General features: G+C 36.4%; 1 protein-coding gene across 1 annotated transcript in view; it reads right to left on the reverse strand.

Moving 5' to 3' along the window:
- RYR2 (ryanodine receptor 2) overlaps window positions 1-22,152 on the reverse strand; it is a 786,704-nt gene that overhangs the window by 76,514 nt on the left and 688,038 nt on the right. Inside the window, exons 77-78 of the mRNA XM_054561059.1 lie at window positions 13,696-13,749; window positions 12,422-12,445 (exon numbers count right to left, since the gene is read on the reverse strand). Coding sequence (XP_054417034.1) covers window positions 12,422-12,445; window positions 13,696-13,749 — 78 coding nt within the window. The remainder of the gene's footprint in view (window positions 1-12,421; window positions 12,446-13,695; window positions 13,750-22,152) is intronic.

The raw sequence follows: 22,152 nt of genomic DNA on the forward strand, positions 1-22,152 counted from the left end.
TAATGATTTGATTCATTCAAAGCCTGTATCACAGTTTTGAAGTACTGTACTTCATCAATGAAACTTGCACTTTCTGATTTATACATTTGTGCATAAGTTTGTCATGTTTTGAATAATCTCCCATGCCATGGCCATAACTTGATACTGCTCAGCAAATGGCTCGAGTTGCAAGGTATCACTGAATCACAGAAAAACATTAACTGAGATGTCTTGAAGTTTAAGCAAAATTGAAAGCTGATATGAATCAAAAGGTAGGCTTCAACGAAGTAGTGGATTTATGATACAGATCTCCCCAGTCACCCCCAAAGAATAAGAGATGCAATGTGCCTTTATATTTTGTATTCTCTGGTGGTAACAAACGATACTGCATGGTACTGCTGGAGCAATGGCTGGAGTTTATTCTTTTCCACTTAAGCTACCACTGAAAACATAAAGAAGAAAATAAAAATAAAATATAAAGGCACAGCAAGTTCAAGACTGGTATGACCATTCACTTGAGCAATCCAGTTCACTGGAGAATTGAGAAGGAACTAAGCAGTATAAGTTGCAGAATGAAAGTTGCATAGAGCCCTATGACAGTGAGTCCATCAAATGGCGTGGTAGAGAAGCTTAGTCAATGGGACATGAAACAGTCAATTAGTATCATGTCCATAAACACAACGGCCAAAACATATATGACCTAAGAGCAGGAAGAGCTGCAGCAGAGGTAGCCAGAATGACAGCTTTGCTGCCATAAACTTTCCATCCAAAATACAGAAAATAGACACTGGAAGATGGAAGAGGTTTAAAAAATGAAGGCTTGCTAGTTACAGAATATGAAAAATAAAGTGAACTAAAAGGAGGGGGAAAAGAAATGGGCTCAAACAAATGAAAAAAGAAACCTTTAAATCAAAAGCAACCAACACAGACATTTATGCTGTTACCAGAGAGTTCTCGCCGAGGCTGGCAAATTTGTTTCTTAAATCTTTGATAATATCGTGCTGCGAAAACAAAATTGATCAGGGTTTTTTTGTCACACTATAGTTAGCGCTCCTGTGGTTAAATTTTATGTTTTCTTAAATTATGTGATAGGCCTAAATGGAAGCAGAGAAAAGAAAAAAAAAGAGGCAGCTTTGCTTTATATGTAGCCATGCTAACATCTATAAGGTTTGCCTTCATGTTTAAACCTCTTCCTGTGAAGTCAAAAACAAAACAGAAACAGAACCACACAGACACACAAAACCATTTTGTCATTACAACACAGTTTCAGAAAAACTGAAAGAGGACCCTTTCGTCTGCTCTTCAGGTGTTGTTTAAAACTGATGAGCAACATTTGATTCTTCCTTTTAGACCCAACAATCTTTTATGTTCCTCCCATTGCCAGAGCTCTATGTGGAACTTTCGCTTAAAGCTTAACCAACTCCTTTTGTGAGAGAGTTTTTCAGTAAGAAAATGATAAGAAATTATTCGCTCATGAAACTGTCCTATCATTTTCATCAACTAAAGAGGCAAGGGAGTCAGGAAGAAGTTCTTCTATTGACCTAATAGAACACATAAAGACAGTCATCAGGAAACTCACAGAAGATGGAAGATGGCAACATGCCACACACTCTTGAGAAAAAACAGAACAAAACAACAATTTGCCATTTGTGCTCCAAAAGGGGGAAGATCAGTTAAAGACCTGCCAGAACAACTTGCAGTGTAGCCTGTAAGGTCCCAGTAACCTAACTGAAATCAACACATGAGGTATGAACCTTACAAGGACCAAGAAATAGACAGGATCTCAGACTACCTTGTTGAAAAATAAACTCCCTGGACAGGTCGCTCATTTTTTTTTACATCACACCTAAATTTTAATAATCAATGTTTTGAGGAAGATGATGAAAGTCATTTGAAAAAAACAAAACAAAACATTGAGCCAAAAAGACATACTCATCTAGATGCAGAAAAATACTGTATTTCATAAAGAGAGATCAAGTCAACCTCTCTGTTGAATTTATTCTTTGTTGAACTGAAATTGGAAGCTCTCCCTTCAGGATTCTTTAATATTATTTCTTTCTAGTACTTTGCCCTTTGAGAACAGCTTCTGGGCATGTAATTTAATCTGTCATTGGGAAAGTTTATTATAAATTAAAAAAAAATAAAGCTCTGAAAGCTAAACCAGAAAATTTTCAGATACTAAGATGAATTATGTAAAAAGAATTTTTTAAACTGCAGATTAGTTTTTCTAAACAAATTGTAGATAGATCTTTTATAAGCATCTTACTCAGGAAAATAACATCTTGAAAGCACCTTTTCAAAAATAGAGTTCTCCGACACACCAGCTTCTGCTTAAACTGCCTAAGGCTCTTAAATAAACACCACCTGCAGTTTAGTCTTTGTGTTATTTCAAGGTTATTTCAAGGTTACACAGTAAGGTGAGGAAAAAAAGAGCAGCTCCAGAATTTAAATTTTCCCTTAGGCAAAACATTCTGATTGCCAAGAGCAACAAAGAATTATCAGTGCATATCGTAATAAGCTTGTTAGGAGGTTTTTTCAAGGTCAAATATGGTCATGTATCAGACCCATGATCAAATCACTGGTAATGAACAGAAGTATTTTACATCATGATTTGCTTTTGCTTATAACTGAAGTTTGTAAAAACATTGCTAATATTATTTCATTTTTGTCTAAGAGTGCGTCAAGCTTTTAATACTTGGGGAAACAAGTAGAAAGGCTTGAAGAAAAACAACTATATTTAGTTCTTCAACAACTTGTCTTATGTGGGAAAAAAATATTGAAATAAGGGGAATTACAATTGTCCCTTGCTCGTCAACGGAGAAAATATTAAGTTGGTGCAAAGGTAATTGTGGTTTTTGCCACTGACCTAATAGTTTATCTTTGTAATGGAGATGAAAAGATATTTTAAACCAGGGTAGCCTGGTTACAGGAAAGAAATTTACATTGTTTCTGAAGGACCTGCCTCAGCTACATTGACCTCTGGGGCAGAACTTGAGCGAATGACAGGCTGAATCTACCAAATCTATCATCTGTGCATCATACAAAATGAGCCCATCTACTTTGTGTTCTTTTGTTTGTTTGTTTGTATTTCCACGACTTTATTTTCCTCAGAAGCTGTAGGTGGTAGCAAGTTATAAGAGAATAGAAATATCCAGAAACCAAACTCCTTAAATTTCCCATAATTTAGTAATGTCATAAGTCAACATGAAATATTTTTAATTGGCATCTTATAGTTATGACCTACAAGGTGATGTTGAATATCAATATTATAAGAAATAAAAAGACTGAAAAATAGAAGATTTAATTGGATAACAATGGGGACAATGAAGAAAGGGAGTGAAATTATACTAATAATTTGGTCTGCAGCACAAACAGGTCAACTCAGACTAAGGAAAGTCAAAAGTATGGTTAAGAGACACCTTCTCCACTTCAATTATTTTTTTCTGTTGTATTCAAGTTCTTGAAAAATGTAGATTAGCTACATTTCTGTAGAGTTGACTCACAGTGATGGGAAAATCCTAAGACTACAATTTTGTTTAAAACGAGTGGTTCCTAAATTTTCTTTTCTTTTTTTTTAATTAAATAAATGAGCCAGGCACGGTGGCTCATGCCTGTAACCTCAGCACTTTGAGAGGCTGAAGTGGGAGGATTGCTTGAGCCCAGGAGCTCTAGACCAGCCTGGGCAAATAGCAAGACCCTGTCTCTACAAAAAACTAAAAATAGCCAGGCTTCGTGGTGTGCACCTGTAGGCCCAGGTGGGAGAATCACTTGAGGCCAGGATTGTGCCAGTGCACTCCAGCCTGAGCAACAGAGCAAGACCTTGCCTCTAAATAAATGAATAAATAAATAAATAAATAAATAAACAAACAAACATGAAGTTTCCTAGAAGAAAAGATCCATGAAGACAGGGGGCTTTCTTTGTTTTAACCACACCAGTACACACATACTGTACATCCAGTGCAGTTCTCTGAAAATAATACGTGTTCAAGAAAATTTGCATGAATAAATGACAGAACTAAATGATGTGATATCCTATAGTTTGCGATCACAATTAATCTAAAATATTACAAATGTTATCTTTTTCGTTCGAAGTGCTACAAAATTAGTAGCTCTAAAAGTTTGTTTTTCAGTTCATGTTTAAAGAGGTCTTCAGAATTATACACATACAAATAATCAAATTGTGGGCTTTAGCTCATTTAATTTTTTGTTTAGATCTTTCATCATTATCCACTCTCTTTATTATTGATCTTTCGAACAGTATGATGATCTTCCAGAATTCTACTTCTTGATAGGATAAGCAAAGTTTCTAATGCTGTCTCTTTAACACTCTGTAAAAATGGTGTCAAAGTTTGACTAATCTACAGAGACAAAAGAAACACTAAACCAGCGTCAAGTAATTCAGTTAATGCACTAGAGGCTTTGACGTTAGATATACTGTGTAATGTGACTTTACAGCTTAATTCTTCCAATATTATATACACTTGCATTTTGGGTGGAATATTATTTCTCAGAGATTCAGCATATTTAGAACTAATTTAAAACTACGCAAAAGCAATAAAACTCAACTAAGTTGAAATAGTTTTCTATTTCAGGGTTCAGTTGACACAATTTACACTATACCACGGAAAGCTTAATTAACAAGGTATAAAAAGGAAAGAAAAGAATGAGAAACTCTAAAATCAGAAGTTATCAAATTAGCAAAGTTAAGCTGACTTATCATTAGAGGGAATATAGTTTATCTCTAAATGCAATATTGATTTAAAACAGCGGTCATTTACCCACTTATTTGTTTAAGCCTTAAAAAGCACTGAATACTGCCTTGAATACAGAAAGCAAGTACTATGCAGTTCTTTCTCTCCTAGCATAGCCTGACAAAAGAGAGAATAAGAACAAGAAGAAAACTTGGGACCACTAAGAATACAAAGCTATGGTTAGGTCATGAGGGTGCCAGAGCGTTGGACTAATTAGTGGGAAAATGAGAAGTCAGAATAACTTTGACCATAGATTGGATCACAGCAGCTCATTACTTGAATTTTGAAAACTCACAACTGTAGAAGCTCTAGTCTCTGTAATTCTAGGTCTTCAGGAATGATTATTAACCCTATCCCAGATTAACTCTTGAGAAACAGCTGTACTCCAAGTATTTAATACAGTCCCAAATCCCCTGCCAAGAATTATCTGTCTAGCTGGGAAGAGGATTTTTCTGGAGACTATCTGGAAAGGTGGTACATATGTATTTCTTCAATTCTTCCAGATACTTGGTACCCATTTTATGCTAATCCATCTTCAGGTAGCATCTGCACAACTGGACTCTATTGTATAAATTGTCAAAAAATGGTGTTAACTGAACTGTTGAGGACATTTTTTGTCATCCTCAGGGGAAAAAATGCTATTGAATTTTAACTTTAGAAATTTGTTTTTTCCAGTCAGGAAGACTATATTTTAAATATTATTATATTTAATATACCGAATATCAATGTTTTATATATTACATATTATATTGAATGATATTGATATTTATAATGGACTTTATGAAATTTATGAATATTATATAAATTACATAAAGTTCATTATATTATTAAATTTATGTAACTTCATGTTGGCTCCTATATTGATGTAATTTACATTTATGTCATTTCATGTAATTTATGTTAAATGTATGTAATTTCACGTTGGCTCCTAGAAAGCTTGGAGTCAAATATTCTGACAATTCACATCAAACTGACAAGACTCCATGGCATGGGTTTCTAGATGAACCTATTCTTGGAAGGCCCTACTGTTTGTCTTTCAATAGTTTTTTTTTTTCCCTTCAGCTTACTGTGTTATGTATAGTTCCATGATTCTTTAAATACTAAACTAGGAAAAGGTGGGATACATATGTATGTACAGAAGACATTTTCTTTTCTTTTTTCTTTTTTTGCTTTTTGAGACGGAGTCTCACTCTGCTGCCCAGCCTGGAGTGCAATGGTGCAATCTTGGCTCACTGCAACCTCCGCCTCCTGGGTTCAAGCGATTCTCGTGCCTCGGCCTCCCGAGTAGCTGGGATTACAGGCGCCCGCCACCATGCCCAGCTAATTTTTGTATTTTTAGTAGAGATGGGATTTCACCATGTTGCCTGGGCTGGTCTTGAACACCTGACCTCAGGTGATCCACCCACCTCGGCCTCCCGAAGTGCTGGGATTACAGGCATGATCCACTGCACTGGCTGACATTATTTTCTATAAAACATTTTTGTTGTCACATTCCTGTTCTAAAACACATGGAGTTTATTTTCTTTTTCAATCCTCCACAAACGATAAACAGTGATAAAAACTTGCATGCTTTCATCAATACTTATGCAATTAGAGAAACTGCAAAATTGCCCTTAAAAATGAAGAGAATTTATGCCTGGATAGCAAACCACACAACTGTTAAGGGTGGATTTGACATCTGAGAACATCTAGTTCAAAGCTCTTTGTTCAAAGAACAGAAAGCTGAGAAACAGAGAGGTTGAGGTCACACAGCACCTGGCTGATAATCTAGGTCTCCTGTGTTGTGTGGTTTATGTTCACCACACTGTAAAAGTTTATCCATGGGCTTCCCTGACTTGTTTTCAGCAGAGAAAATGAAATTGATTAATAATAATAATAATAGCAAATATTTAGAGATGGTTATGTGATAGTCAATGTTCTCAGTGCCTTATATATATTGACGAATTTAGTCCTCATAACAACCCTGTGAAGTAGATACTATAATTAGCCACACTTTATAGATAGAAAAATTGAGGCTTCTGCTCACACAGCCAGAAGTTCAAGCTGGGATTCAAACACAGGAAGTCCATCTGAGTGTCTGCTCTTAATGAGTCTGCTGCCTTGCATTTACTGTACATAATCTGCTCCCGTATAAGCTTCAACTGAGATTATTTTTTAAATGACAACACATGAAGTTAAATTACTGTGCACATGAAAAGTGCACAAGTATATGCTTCAATACATGTTTGTCTCCTAGTATCCGTGGGGGACTGGTTCCAGGACATCCTACAGATATTAACATCTGTCCCTTATATAAAACGGTATAGTGTTTGCACATAACCTACGTACATCCTCCTGTCCACTTTAAATAATCTCTAGATCCCTTATAATACTTAATATACAATGTAAATGTTATGTAAATAGTTGTTATGCTGTATTGTTTAGGGAACAGTGACAAGGGAAAAAAGTCTGTACTTGTTGGGTAGACAAGCAAATATTTTTTCGAATATTTAAATCTGTAGTTGGTTGAATCCAAGCATGTGGAAACCACAAATACAGAGGGCCAGCTGCATGTCTTCTATACAGACGGCTATTTTGGTCCACATACTTATATGCATGAATTACCGTATACAATATAGAGGGCTGTGCTTTCTGGGAATCTTCCTTGTATCAAGGCCAGGACCCCCGACCCCAACCTATGCCCTTCTCTCTAAGCCTTGGCGACTTGCCTTGCTTCTGAGCCAGAATGGCCCTAGAAATGACTGCCACCACACAGTGTGCTTACGAAAGCCAGCTGCTACCATCATTACCACTCACCAAGGGGACCCCATGTTAATGGATAAGGAGAGATTGTGGTGTCTGGACACTCAACAGGCTGTACTCAAGGCAGCTCTGACTTCCCCAGGGGTTGCCTGGAAGAACCGGTTAATATCAGCAGGAAGTATGATGAAATTAACACTCTGTGACCAGTAAGTGACAGGAGATGTAAGGAAACTGCATTTACAGTGCCTATCCTCCTTCCCTGGGGAGGTACTGTTCTGTTCTGTAATGCATATGGTCTCTCAGGAGGAATCCCACACAACTGAGCAACACACTGAACTGCTGAACAGCTGTGATCAGCTCAGGAACACTCTATCTTCTATTTGCCCTCCCTCATTCCCTGTATCGTTTCTCTGTTTCCCTAACTCTTAATTCGCTGGGATTGCAACACCCCTTCCCCCAATAAAGTGTTAGCACGTAAGCTTTTGCCTGTGTTTTCTAGGAAATCTGAGCTAAGACACGAGATGATTACTTCAGATGCGTAATTTTATTGTATAAAAATGTAGTTGGCAGATTGCGGCAATCAGCGTGAGTACTGGAGAACACTGGCCATCAGAATTCCTTCCCTCTTTCCCCTCTATGATTCAATAGTATGAAAAGCAACTCTTAATGCTTTAGTCCATATTTTGGATACCATATACCTCCTGCAGTAGGACTAACTAAACAATTATAAATTTTCTTGATATAAGGAATAATTGTTTCAATCTTTTATATCCATAGCTATATCTTTAATTTTTATGCATTTAAAAATTCTCTTTGCTAAGATTCAGGAAGACTTTTTAATTTAAAATGCTGTTACTATGAAAAGCACCAAATAAACCCATTCAAAGTTCAAATTATGTAGCCATGGAGGGCAGTATATCTTACAGTCCATTCATTCTTGTAGCGTTACCAAAACATTGTATTCTATTGAAAGTTAGATTCACGGATGGGTCAGACAAAAACTTTTTATCATTGGGGTAGTGCTATATAATATCAACCCTTAAAACATTTTGGACCTAAATTGGTTCTTCCATACTTAATGGCGCATATTGCAGGATACGAGCTGGGTATTGGTTTGAGTATGTTAGCAGGTATGACAATATTTTATTTGTGTCTCAGATCCATCTGAGAGAATATGCTGGTTTCCTAAGTATTTATTACAGAATTACCAACTCTGCCACAGGCATATTTAGAATTTAACACACAAGAAATTCTCTTTAATCAATAGTACAGAAAAATAGGACCTCAGACTCATCAGATAATTCATCTGTGAATTAGAAATTGGGCATTTGCCAAAAGGAAGATGCAGCTTGCCTAATATTTAAGATGGCCTGGAAGACAAGTTAACACTCCATTCCTCTCGCTTATCTAAACTTCACTGTCATTAATTTAGATTTCACAGTAAACAAGAAATCTATATTATAGTACCTTAATATTCTAAAGAAATGTTTTCACTAAATTATTATTTAATGCTATATGTTCAGATTTTAGCGAAGACCAATAAAAGAAGTAACCATTTAAAGAATGTTTCTGAGTTTTTTTTTTATAAAATCATAGTTAATAAATGTGGTCTACTGCAGTATCAAAGCTCTTTGTTGATCTAGGTGAGAAAAATCCATAATGCTCAGAAAAATGATGTTATTTGACTTGAAACATTATTGTTTATTATTATTTGCCTTAGCAAAAATTAAAAAGCTAAATCTAGCATTCAACTCCAATAATTATTTTTTCAGGTAACTGGTAAAACATTTCTTCCCTTTCAGTCAATGTCGGCCTCTTTATAAGATTTAACTGTTATTTTTAATGCTTTTTATAGAGAAGTAGCTCCAAACCTAAAAAATAATTAACTAAATATGCAATAAAGTTATTTAATAAGTAGTTATAGGAAAGCATATTTACATATATTACAGATGAAACAGGGAATTTTGTAATCAGGTTAAATCAGGCAAGTTTTAATTTAACAGGATCATATCAACAATACATATATATGATGGAAGAAGAAAAGAGCTGGCAAGTCGTTCTCTTTCCTTGTTTTCCATGTTTTTTGAGCTTTACTGCATTCTTCATGGAAAATTTCCCTATAATGGCACTTTTCTTTTTACCTACTTCGTTTCTCTTCTCAATGACTTTATGGAATACTTTACAGGGAAAGAATTTAAATAGAAACTATAGCAAATATTAATAATTAACCAGGTATAGGGATAGAATTCAATTACCACACACTTTATGTTATTTCCAAACTTATTTGATATAATTTGTTATAAGAATTATTGAAACTGACAACAGCCTTTCATATCTGTAACTTATGTGAATAACTCCACTATTAGACTATGTCTAAATTATGTCAAATAGACATCTCAATGTAAAAAGTATGGTAGATTACTACATTTATAAACAACAAATTTTTCAGTGGTTTTGTTGGTATCACATAGTCAACCTCAGAGAAGAGTATCTTTATAGGGAATTAATTATATATATCTCTGTTTCTCTACTTTGTAATATTTCATACCACTTACACAGTATTTTGTTAAGAGTAGCATGTTACATAGAGTAGGCGTGAATTATAAATTATAGTCCCAAATCAGATGGAGATCACCAAAAAAAAAAAATCTCATTAGGAAGTGCAAATCCCCAAATCTGGTGTCCTGCATTACACCTATAAATGTGTGGCAATTCCCAGCACTTTAAAAGCCTGTCTCTTGCTGAGACAGTCATACCTGCTGGTCTATATCCTCTGTTTTGGGATTGTCAGGTTTCACCATCATGTGAACTTGTCCACTATTCTAAGTTCAAAGGTAGCCCTTTCTCTCAGGTCACGCTCCATATGTCATTTGATTTCTTGTCCTTAGTCTGGCCTGAATCCTAGTGTCTAAATATTAAGATGCCATCACTTGTCGTCTTTCAGACTTCTTTTCTGAATGAGGAACCTTTCTAATGTCACTAAATTTGACGCTATTTATCAAACCGATCTCCCTGAAACTGCATTCCTCTTTCAAGGTAAAATGGTTTTCTTGGCTAGCAACACCTTCTCTGCCATCCAGCCCCATCATACAACTATCAACACATTCTTGAGGCAATAACTTTTATGCTACTTAGGAAATCAGTTCTTTACTTGATGTTAGGAGATCCCTTCATGTTTTCATCCCTCAACAATTCACATAAATTTTATACGAAATAATTAGTGATAAAAAATCAAAATCTACCAAATTATTATTATACCCATTATTATCTATTATTTAAGCCCATAATATATTATTAAGTGTTAGGCCCATTGTATGCCATTAACCATTATATCCATCAGATCAGAGCTGCATCTGATAGTATATACATGATTTACATTTTGAAATTTGCAAGGATGATGATACAAGAACTATATATTCCTCCAACTATAATGGTGAGTTAAAAAAATTAAAAAGTGGCTGGGCGTGGTGGCTCATGCCTGTAATCCCAGTACTTTGGGAGGCCCAGATGGGTGGATCACAAGGTCAGGAGATAAAGACCATTGTGGCCAACATGGTGAAACCCCGTCTCTACTAAAAATACAAAAAATTGGCCGGGCATGGTGGCACACCCCTGTAGTCCTAGCTACTCGGGAGGCTGAGGCAGGGGAGTTGTTTGAACCCAGGAGGCGGAGATTGCAGTGAGCTGAGATCCTGCCACTGCACTCCAGCCTGGCGACACAGTAAGACTCTGTCTCAAAAAAAAAAAAAAAAAAAATTTACAAAGAAATTTTAAAATAGTTTCTTCAAGACAGTCTAAAATTCATTTTGGCAGCAAATATTTCACTTTTTTTTTTTTTTTAAAAAAGAAGGCAAAGTAGAATAGTTTACACTTACAAACTAAAAAGCTTTTTTGTTGTTGTTGCTGAGACAGAGTTTCACTCTTGTCACCTAGGCTGGAGTGTAATGGCGCAATCTCAGCTCACTGCAACCTCCTTCTCCCAGGTTCAAGTGATTCTCCTGCCTCAGCCTCCCGAGTAGCTGGGATTACAGGCGTGCACTACCACGCCCGGCTAATTTTTGTATTTTTAGTAGAGATGAGGTTTCACCACGTTGGCCAGGCTGGTCTCAAACTCCTAATCTCAAGTGATCCACCCGCCTCAGCCTCCCAAAGTGCTGAGATCACAAGCGTAAGCCTCTGCACCCGGCCACCTAAAAAGCTTTTTTTTTTTTTTTTTTTTTTTTAAACAAACAAACAAAACTAAAGTCTTTATAGGTATCATCTTCGCAGAATGTTTATGATTGATTTTCCTACTATATAGCCTTATGAAAATAAAACATAAGCTTAACAAGTTTCATATTAATGCAAGCAATTTTGTAATTCTGTATCAAAATGTTTTCTTTTAGCAAATGTTCCCAGTATTCAAAATATTAAGAGAGAAATAGTCATCTAGTTCTTCCCTTTAATGCAACGATGAAATCAATATTGAAATCATGGAATATAATCTCCAGTTACTAACTGAAGTGATTACTAGCACAATGGAAAAGCAGGCTTCTTTCCAATCTCACCAGCAATACCATTTATCATGTCTGTTTTCAAGTAATAAAACTGGTGTTGAAAAACATCAAGAGGGATAAGGTCAGAACATTGCACCGAAAATGAGAAGTCCCTGGCTTAAAAAGTTTGTCATCTAAAGGGCTGGACTCCTTTATCCCAGCACAGTATACAGCTCAAAGTTAGCTGGAGGATAAAATTTCAAATTATGAGTCATTTAAATTGCAAGAAGAATAAACTTGTGTCAAAGGAAGGGATCCTGAAGAGACCAAATGCACTGGAGCTACAAACTTGTAGAAAGATTTTCAAGACCTCCTTTTCACAAAAGAATCCAAGATGTTGGGTCTAACAAAGGTAAATGTCACAAGAAACTGAAACTCAGACCCAGACAAATACACACATATATATAGTTTTACCTTGCTGCGTTGGGATCCTGTGACCTTAAGGAAGGATGAGGACAAGAAGCAAAATAGCAATAAACAGTTGCTCTGAAGACAACGGATAGACTATAAATGGTGTGCACTTCAGAAAAACAATATTATTTGCTGCTCACAGCTCATTCTAACTGACCTCACTTTCTTATCAATAAAGATGACTTTGAGAATAGAAAACATATACATTAGAAAAGATTATAGAAATCATACAGAAATTAATCTTATGACATTTTTCTCAGCCAGCAATAGTCATGGGTTCCTTAAATTAGATTGTTTTTATATTTTTGACACATTGACTTCAATGCTGCAGAGATGCTCATAACAAATGGATCCTGGAAGGTCACTGCTCTGAGCTTATTCATTGGCTAATACGTTTTTGTGGGTCCACTTTAATTAAAGACTCATTGCTGGCTACTGATATATTTCCAGACTTCTAACTCAAAGTCCAGACATGTAAATTAAAATAAAAAGAAAAAGAATCTAATTTCTATTTCCCTGCACTTAATTTCTTTATGAAAATTCTAAAACAAAACAAAACAAAAAAAAGAGCCAATAAACAAAAAGAGTGGCAGTTAGCAACAACTAGCTTTTCCTCATAAAAAACGAAAGTATAGTATAAGCAAAGAGGGAAAATACTATTAACTTTCCTTTGGGCTAAGTAACATTAAGCAGCATTTCAAATTATGTAGGACATTTAAAAGCTGAGAGCATTTGAGAAAATAGTCGTAAACTACAATACAGTCCTAGGGATATATGGACTCCTACCTCATGCAAGCAAACTGCGTTGTGTACCACTATCTGCATATGTACATGGAATGAGTGATCTAATTGGGCAGAAGTCTTTAAGGCCAAATCTTTAAGACTTCTATTCAGGAAAAAATATCAAACCAAGGGTTTAATGAAAAACTTGACGTCATGTTGTTCTTCAATAAGTATTTTCCTCACGTCTGTTGGAAATTCCAGACCACAACATCACTGAGATGAGAACAATTTGAAGCCGTCTCATCTCTGAGGGTTCTCAGGAACACTCATTCTGAACATATGTGCTTCATTATATTATTTAACTATTCTATGATCCTTGGTCTTAACTTCAGCAAATGTTAGGACTCAGGTTTGTCCATCCAGCTCTGACATGCAGTTCCTTGACACAACAAGCTGCAATAAGCCATGAAGCAAGAAACATAAATGTCAGTTATAAGCTATGAAACAATGTTTCAAGATAGAAAGAAAGGCAAATCCAGAAAGATCCATCTTACTTCAAAACTCTTCACTTCCTCTTCACCATCGTCATCTTCCTCATCATGACAACTCTGTGCATTTTAAAAAAAAGGAGACAGGAATATGTTGAGATTTTAGAAAGTGCAAAAGAACATCAGACATAGAAGAGCAAATCATTTGTATTAATTTGTCATCAACCTTGTTTAAACATGTGTAAGATAGAATGCTTAGATGACATAATCAATGAATTCATGACATGAAAATTATATATAGTGCTTTTACAAAAATAAAATATTAAATTACATATTTTATAGGTAACAGAGATAACTACGAGGTCCATATCATACTATACCCGCTACTTATTCATACATTTGCCTCATTCAAACCAAACTGCAAACCTTAAAAGGATTTTCTCTTTTTTTTATGTTGCCATTGCAATGCACGAATACAGGCAGATATAATGACCATTAATTAAAATTAGGCCGGGCGAGGTGGCTCACCCCCTGTAATCCCAGCACTTTGGGAGGCTGTGGCGGGTGGATCACCTGAGGTCAGGAGTTCGAGACCAGCCTGAACAACATGGTGAAACCCTGTCTCTACTAAAAATACAAAAATTAGCAGAGCATGGTGGCAGGCACCTGTAATGCCAGCTACTCGGGAGGCTGAGGTAGGAGAATTGCTTGAACCTGGGAGGCAGAGGCTGCAGTGAGCCAAGATTGTGCCATTGCATTCCAGCCTGGGTGACAGAATGAGACTCCATCTCAAAAAAATAAAATAAAGAAAAAAGAGTCTGAAAAAAATATGCTTTTAATAAATCTCAGCTGCTATTATTATTATGGTCTGTACTATAATAGTGACCAAAAGAAATTGGTCATTAACCAATAGCTATAGTAGGAAGAACCCCACAGCTCATCAAAGTTAGATCGTTCCAACCCTTACAGGTATTTCTTCTGCTTGGTAAGCATTCAGTGTTTCCATGGGGTATATGAAGGCAGATAATGACATATAAGCTACAAATCATAAAAATATTTTTAATTCAGTGAGACACAGTACTCTAGGCATGGAGATGAACTGGAGATGGGAGGGAAGGTCAACAATGTGACCCTTCCACTCACTCCATGATAAATTCTAAAAGGTTTGTCATATTCTTTCATTCATTCAACAAATATATACTACCCTTTCTGTTTATCATGATAGCACCACCCTTTCTGTTTATAATGACAGGCACATGAGCATAGTTTGCAAAGGAGGAAATAAAGGTGGGGACGCAGGCCTAGGACAGTTTCACTGTCTGGGTAAGATGTTAAACTGCACGTTTCATCACAAAAGCAAAGATGTTAATGATTCCCTCAGAAAGCAGGAAATGTTCTCCTTTGAGTTTCTGCTACTCTGTCTCCCACGTTATTAGTTAGCCAGGATTTTAAAAAATAAGAACTCATGAGAACTTTGGCAAAACAGATTTGGAAGGCAAATCTGCGGTCCTCCGTCAACACATACTGAACATCTAATGTCAAAAACAGAGGAATTTTGCTTAGCTGTTCCTGAAGACTACCTATTCTAATGTCTCCCATTATTCCCAAGAATTAGTAGTGTGCATTAGTAAACAGGAGTAAAAAGTATAGGAATTTTATCAGATAACAAGCATGCTTACTCTCTATGCAAATTAGAATACTAATATAAAATGTCTCAAGGATATGAAATTTTAAGTTTTCTCAAGGACATAATCTTCTATAAAAATTTCATGACCTTCAGAAACATAGGAGAGACACAAGGTTTGAGATAAAGAATACATTCAGAAAAATTGTTATTTGGGATTATAATGATATGTTTTTAAGCTATAAAATTCATAAGCCATGTTTGCTTTTGTACAAAGGGATAATCCATTTAAAGCACTAGCTGAAAAAAATTTTTAATAAAAAAGTATTTTGAAAACAATATTTTTAACTGTTTTAAAAAAATCTTCCTAGGAAAATTTAATGAGATTTGCTCCTAATGAAGTTAAAATCTGTTATTTTTAAAAACTATTAAACCTGAATTTACTTGGTGTACAGACTGTATCTGACAAATTCATCAAACCTATAAAAACTACTTTAAACTTCTACTAATTAGCTTGAGAATATGCTAAGATCACAAAAAAAGGTATCAGATTTCTAGCAGCTTTTGAATATACTGTAGAGAAATGGAAGGATTTACTGGAACAAAAGATATGTTCTTCAATGGCAAGTGGCATCCACGTGACATAGATGATAATGCTAAGCAAATGGGAAGTTATATTAGACAGTCCTATAGCAGGACTTGGCTTTCTGGATCAGAATGCTAAATTCTAGACAAGGAAGAGTCCTTCCTTTGCCAGGAAGGAAAAGGTGAATAAGCTAAATACATAAAGGGGCAGGTGTGGAATAAATAATTTCGAAGAAAATAAATAAAATGGAGGATATGTCAGACCATTCAGGTATCCACAACAGAATTCAAAACTGGCAGCACGAATACATAACACAGTAACGAGGGCTCTTCAGCTTGCCAGTATCTGCTGAAAACTTCATTCTGCCAGAGAAGTATATTTCATGCATGCCTTAGTTGCCTTTCTGATTTGATAACTCCACAGAAGACTAAAGAATCAAAACCCAGAAACTTTCATTGTGGATTTAAAATCTGACTAACAGAGAGCTCATGGGTGAGACAGAAGAGAGAAACTCCTAAGAATGTGACCACAGCATTTTATACTTTTAACCAAGAAAGAATGGAACACTAGGCATAACAATGTGTATCTTAAATATTTAAAAAAGTTAGTAAGAGAAAGAGGAGAACTAGGAGGAAAGGAGGGTTCCCTTAGTTGGAAACTCAAAATGGTAGCAACATTGTTGAGTGTTTAATTTATGATATCACTGCAGATATCTTCCTTCACACTGTTACCTTATTCAAATTGGTAAAACCACCGTTAGGGTGGAGCAGCTTCAAATAGTCCAAGAGCGATGACAGCTGGTAAAGAGACATTCTAAGGAATCAAGCAGGGTAGGCATGATGCAGACAAAAAGGGGTGGCAACAGCAAACCGATGGGATGTACTGAAGTTCTCCATAGGATTTTTTAAAGAGGATGTATGTATGATAGGAGTAGGGGAATAGAGTTTAGAATGAAGTGTGGCTTGACAGATACAAAGATGTAAAATGATTTTTCAAATTATCACCAAAGTATGGTCAACAAGGAGCAGTAAGTACATGATTTAGAGCAGATGCTGTACTCATCATAATAGAGAGGACGTGAAGAACCAGCTCACGTCATCAGCTCTTTTGATTCAGAAAGAAGTGATTTTTGTAATACAGAAAAGTACCTAGCCAAGAGAAATGAAAATCATGACTCCAGCAAAATACCATTTCACACCCATTTGGTTGACAAAAGTCAGTAAGTCATACATCAAATATTGGAGGGGGTGTGGATCCCCAGAATCTCTCTTAACCATTATTGTTAAGAATGTCCATTGATGCAATAACTTTGGAAAACAGTATGACATTTGTGCCTTTATTTGAAAATGTGTACACCCTGTAGCTCTTGTAAAATAGGCGAAATGGTTAAGCATAGGCATTCAATCCCTGTTCGCATTAGCAAAAACACAGAGGTAATACAAAAGTCTATCAACAAAAAAGGTAAATGGATAAGCTCTGGTATATCTACCCAAAGGGATATAACACAACAATCAAAACAAATGAACTCCAACAGCACACAAAAGTATGGAGGAATCTTAGAAAACACTATTAATCCAGTAAGTAGAGCCCAAAATATTACACACAGCATACTGCCCTTTTAAAAGTCAGTAACAACTTAAATTATATATATATATGAAAATTTATCTATCTATATATAAATAAATCAAAACTACATGAAAAGAAAAGCAAGGGCATGTTGAGCACAAGGTTTAGAATGATGGTTTCTTTGTGTGGGGTGACAGGGTATAGGTTAATGAGAAGCCCATAGGATAACATGTAAATTCTCTAGGTTGTTTCTTGTCGGAAGTGGGTTTATGGGTAGTTACTACATTATTAGAAATGACTAAGTAACTTTTAAAAGTAGACACTAGTGGACTAACAATGAGTGTGTATCATGAATTCAGACTTATCATTAACCCAACTCTGTGTTCCTAAGTTTAAAAAACAATTAAAACTGAAAAACAAAAACCTAAGTAAGATATAAATGATGCCTTCCAAGGGACCTGCAGTGGTGGAGGAAGACACATACAACAGTCTCTTAAAGTGAGTTCAAGTCTCAAGTATCAAGACTCAAAGCAAAAGTAACATCCGTGGATGCAGAATGACTGTTGGTAAACTGAGAAACCATGAAGGCCAAGAGAAAGTTCCAGACAACTGGGATGCTAATTTTTAAAATGAGGAAAGACAGCTTCCAAAAACTACCTGCTAGGAAGTTTGATATTAATAATCAACAATAGTCTAAAATGGGTTATCAAGAAAATAACTGAGGAATACTCATCCATCTTTGGCAGTTTTACCAAAGTTAGAATTCGAGTTTAAGCAATCACAGTAACATCTTGATTTCTTTAAGAATCTCATGAAAGGAGATGAGAAATATGAGTTTTATAAAAGTATGTTTAGATGGATTGAAAATAAGATAGGTTAACCAGTCTGGGAAAGGGTATAAAAATTTCAGCTGCACACCACCAACTTAGATAAACAGAGAAATCAATCACACTTGTTTGTGGTTAATATAAATGGAAAAAGATAACAGTGGATGACAGAACCAAATGTTAGAAAGATTTCAGCCTGGGGCAATGGTCTGACTTGAATTATAGAAATGATGACATATACTTAATTAAAAAATTAAAAATCAACAGTATAATACAGGGTAGCTGATGTGACCTGGCTAAAAATTTAATGCATTCTTGTCATTGATGGCAAATGTATAAGATCCTAAGGCAGTGCAAGTGAGGGTACAGTCCCCATACACACTACACAGGTGAGGTCATAACTGGAATACCGTGTTTGATTAACTTCTGGGTGGCACATATGAATATACTGGAGAATGTGCAGAGTGTAACAAATTGAGTGGCGCAAGCTGGACATCCCTGAGTTACATTAAACAATAAAATGAATATGATTATTTAATCATGAAGGGGAAAATCTTATAAAGAATCAACAAAGTAGCCCTCCTCAAATATTTGACCATCTATCAAAAGAAACTAGATTTAGCTTTAGGATCCAACAAAATCAATATGGAGGCAAATTCAGTTTCACTCACAAGGAAGAACTCTAACAATCAGAAACAACCTATTCTCAAATCAAGAGCTTCTACCTATTCTCAAACCAGGAGCTTCTACCTGTTCAGCCCACTTCGATTCTTCAGCTGCAGAGAACACCCAGGCCGGGGGCTGCTCTACAATCTCTTTCTCACCTCCCTCTTTCTTCATTTCCTTACAAGCCACCTCCTAGCAACATACAAACCTGCTTTGATCTATTGTTCTCAACAAGAGTCTGGGAGAAATCTTCACCCTTAATGAATCTAACTTCCTGGCTTCTCAGAATTTGCATTTGGTTCTGAGAATTGCTAGTTATCGTAACACAGCCAGGGGGAGCATTACTGCTACAAATTCATAGACAACAGCCTAAAATAAACCATGCTTCCTTCATAGTCCGCGAGTCCTATTTTAATTTCTAGCCCACGTGCCATGCCAGTTGCCATGATGTCTCTTTCAGTGCTTCTCTCTCTCCTCCAGCCTTCCTCTCTAGACTCCACCAAACACTTCAGTGTCAGTGGACGACTGTCCTTTTGTCTTCAGAGAGAGAGAGCAAATGACCTTAAAGGAAACATTTCCAACCTCCCATTATCCTGGCAGCCTTCCCTTCTTCCCTTTGTATCTTTTATCCTTTTATCTTTTTTTTTTTTTTAATTTTTTGAAACGGACTCTCACTCCATCGCCCAGGCTGGAGTGCAGTGGTGCGATCACGGCTCACTGCAACTTTCCGCCTCCCAGGTTCAAGCAATTCTCCTGCCTCAGCCTCCTGAGGAGCTGGGATTACAGGTGTACACCACCGGGCCTGGCTAATTTTTATATTTTTAGCAGAGACGGGGTTTCACCATGTTGGCCAGGCTGCTCTCAAACTCCTGATCTCAAATGATCCACCCTCCTCGGCCTCCCAAAGTGCTGAGATTACAGGCGTGAACCACCGTGCCCAGCCCTATCCTTTTATCTTTCAACCCAGTGTTCATTAAACTATGTGCTTCAGCTCATCAATCAGATGAAAAAACAATTTAGTGATTCATGATAAAATAAAAACAACTCTTTGTTTAAATAGAATGGAAAAGTTCACACTACATTGCTCATAGGAAGAGTAAAATTTCGTGAAACTTTTCTTTCACGGCATATATTTTTACGTTACTTTAAACATACAGTTTTATGTTTCTATAAATATACAGTTGGCCCTCCATAGGTTCTGAATCCATGGAGTCAACCAACTGTGGATAGAAAATATTTGGAGAAAGTAAAATGGGTGATTGTGTCTGTACTGAACATGTACAGATATTTTTCTTGTCATTATTCTATAACAATATGATAGAGTTGAACAACTATTTACATGGCATTTACATTGTATTAGGTATTATAAGTAATCTAGAGATGATCTAAGTATACAGGAGGATGTGTGTAGGTTACATGCAAATACTATGCCATTGGTCAGGGATTTGAGCATTCTTGGATTTTGATATCCCACTGGGGGGTCCTGGGACAAATCCCCCATGAATACTGAGAGATGACTGTACCAGGTAAGTGTATTTCTTGCTGTAGGTTAGAGTTTAAAAGAAATGAGAAAGCCATGGCTTTTTCCCTTATATCCTGTAACCTGTCTTCTCCAGCAGGTCTCATGGACTCCAGACCTCACTTCACAAATGATACCCTTTCCTATTCTGTTGGCTCCTTCTTGCCAGAATATATGTGTGCTTAGATGGCTCTCTCTTTAAAAACAAGCAAACAAATGGCAAACAAACAAAAATAATCCCCATCAACCTCACAATTCCATCTAGATATTTATCACCTTATATCTTTCTGTTCCCTCTCAATCTTTGCAATGAAGAAACAACTATACTATTTCTGTTCACATCTGAATCACTACTTACTTTCTCACACTACAGCATGTCCCCACTCCATGGCCCCTCTCTACAATCCTCAGAAGCTGTTCTTACTCTGCTCATGTGATATACATGAAATAAATCTGGAGATTTTCAATCCTTATCTTGCTCAATCTCACAGCAGAACATGATTTTGGTGACCACACACGCAGTCCTACAGCTTCTAGCTCCTATGTTAGCTCACACTTAAGGTTCTCTCCAACCTTTTTATGAGCTCCTTTCCTTCTAATCATCTTTTAATGTTCTGTGTCCTTACAGGCTGGGTCCTAGGCCTCCTACTCTCCTCATGCTGTCATCTCTTCCTGGGTAAGATCATCTACTCCTATGGCTTCTAATGCTGATAAATCCCAAGTCTATATTTATAAGCCTTACCTGAGATACTGAATGTCAGACATGAATGTCTAATTGCATGTTTGACATCTCCACTTAGATGTCTCACAGGCATCTTTAACACATCCACAATTTACTTTGCCTTCTTCTCTCTTCACTCCAGGCCTGTAATTATTCTGGTGCTGCCATCTCAGTACATGGTACCCAAGTGAGAAGCCTTAGCAAAACCTTGATTCCACTTTTATCCTCAATTTATCCACTTGTCAAGAGGAGTAAATGACATAAACACTCGGTAAATACTAAGCTGTACTATTTTTGCATGGCCAACTCATGGTTCAACGCAAAAGACTTCCTTAAGCAGACCTCACTACTATGCCATGGGACCTGTTCCCAGTACTCCTAAGAGTTTCTTGATATGGTTTGGCTCTGTATCCCCACCCAAATCTTATCTCGAATTGTAATCCCCAAGTGTCAAGGGAGGGACATGGTAGGAGGTGATCAGATCATGGGGACGGTTTCCCTCATGCTGTTCTCATGATAGTGAGTGAGTTCTCACAAGATCTGATGGTTTAAAAGTGTTTGACAGCCCCCTGCTCATTCTCTCTCTCTCCTGCCGCCATGTAAGATGTACCTTACTTCCCCTTTGCCTTCCACCATGATTATAAGTTCCTGAGACCTCCCCAGCCATGTGGAACTGTGAGTTAATTAAACTTATTTCTTTTATAGATTACCTAGTCTCAGGTAATTCTTTTTGGCAGTGTAAAAATGGACAGATACATTTCTCTACCACTAAATTCATCAGGGTTTTTCTATAACCATTTGCTTAAACGTTATCTTCCCCATCAGACAAAAAACTCCACAAAGCTGTAGTGTGTGCCCTTCTTTCTTCAACACATGTTATCTCCAATATATTGACGTCCAGCAAATATTTGTTGAATGACTGAGTGCTTAGAAAAAGTTATGGCTCCTCATAAATAAAATGTTTAAGTAGGAAACAATGATGACCTGCCAAGGAATTTAGAACAGAGATTCATG

This window comes from Pongo abelii, chromosome 1 (assembly GCF_028885655.2).
Source record: "Pongo abelii isolate AG06213 chromosome 1, NHGRI_mPonAbe1-v2.0_pri, whole genome shotgun sequence".
In the NCBI taxonomy this organism is placed as follows: domain Eukaryota; kingdom Metazoa; phylum Chordata; class Mammalia; order Primates; family Hominidae; genus Pongo; species Pongo abelii.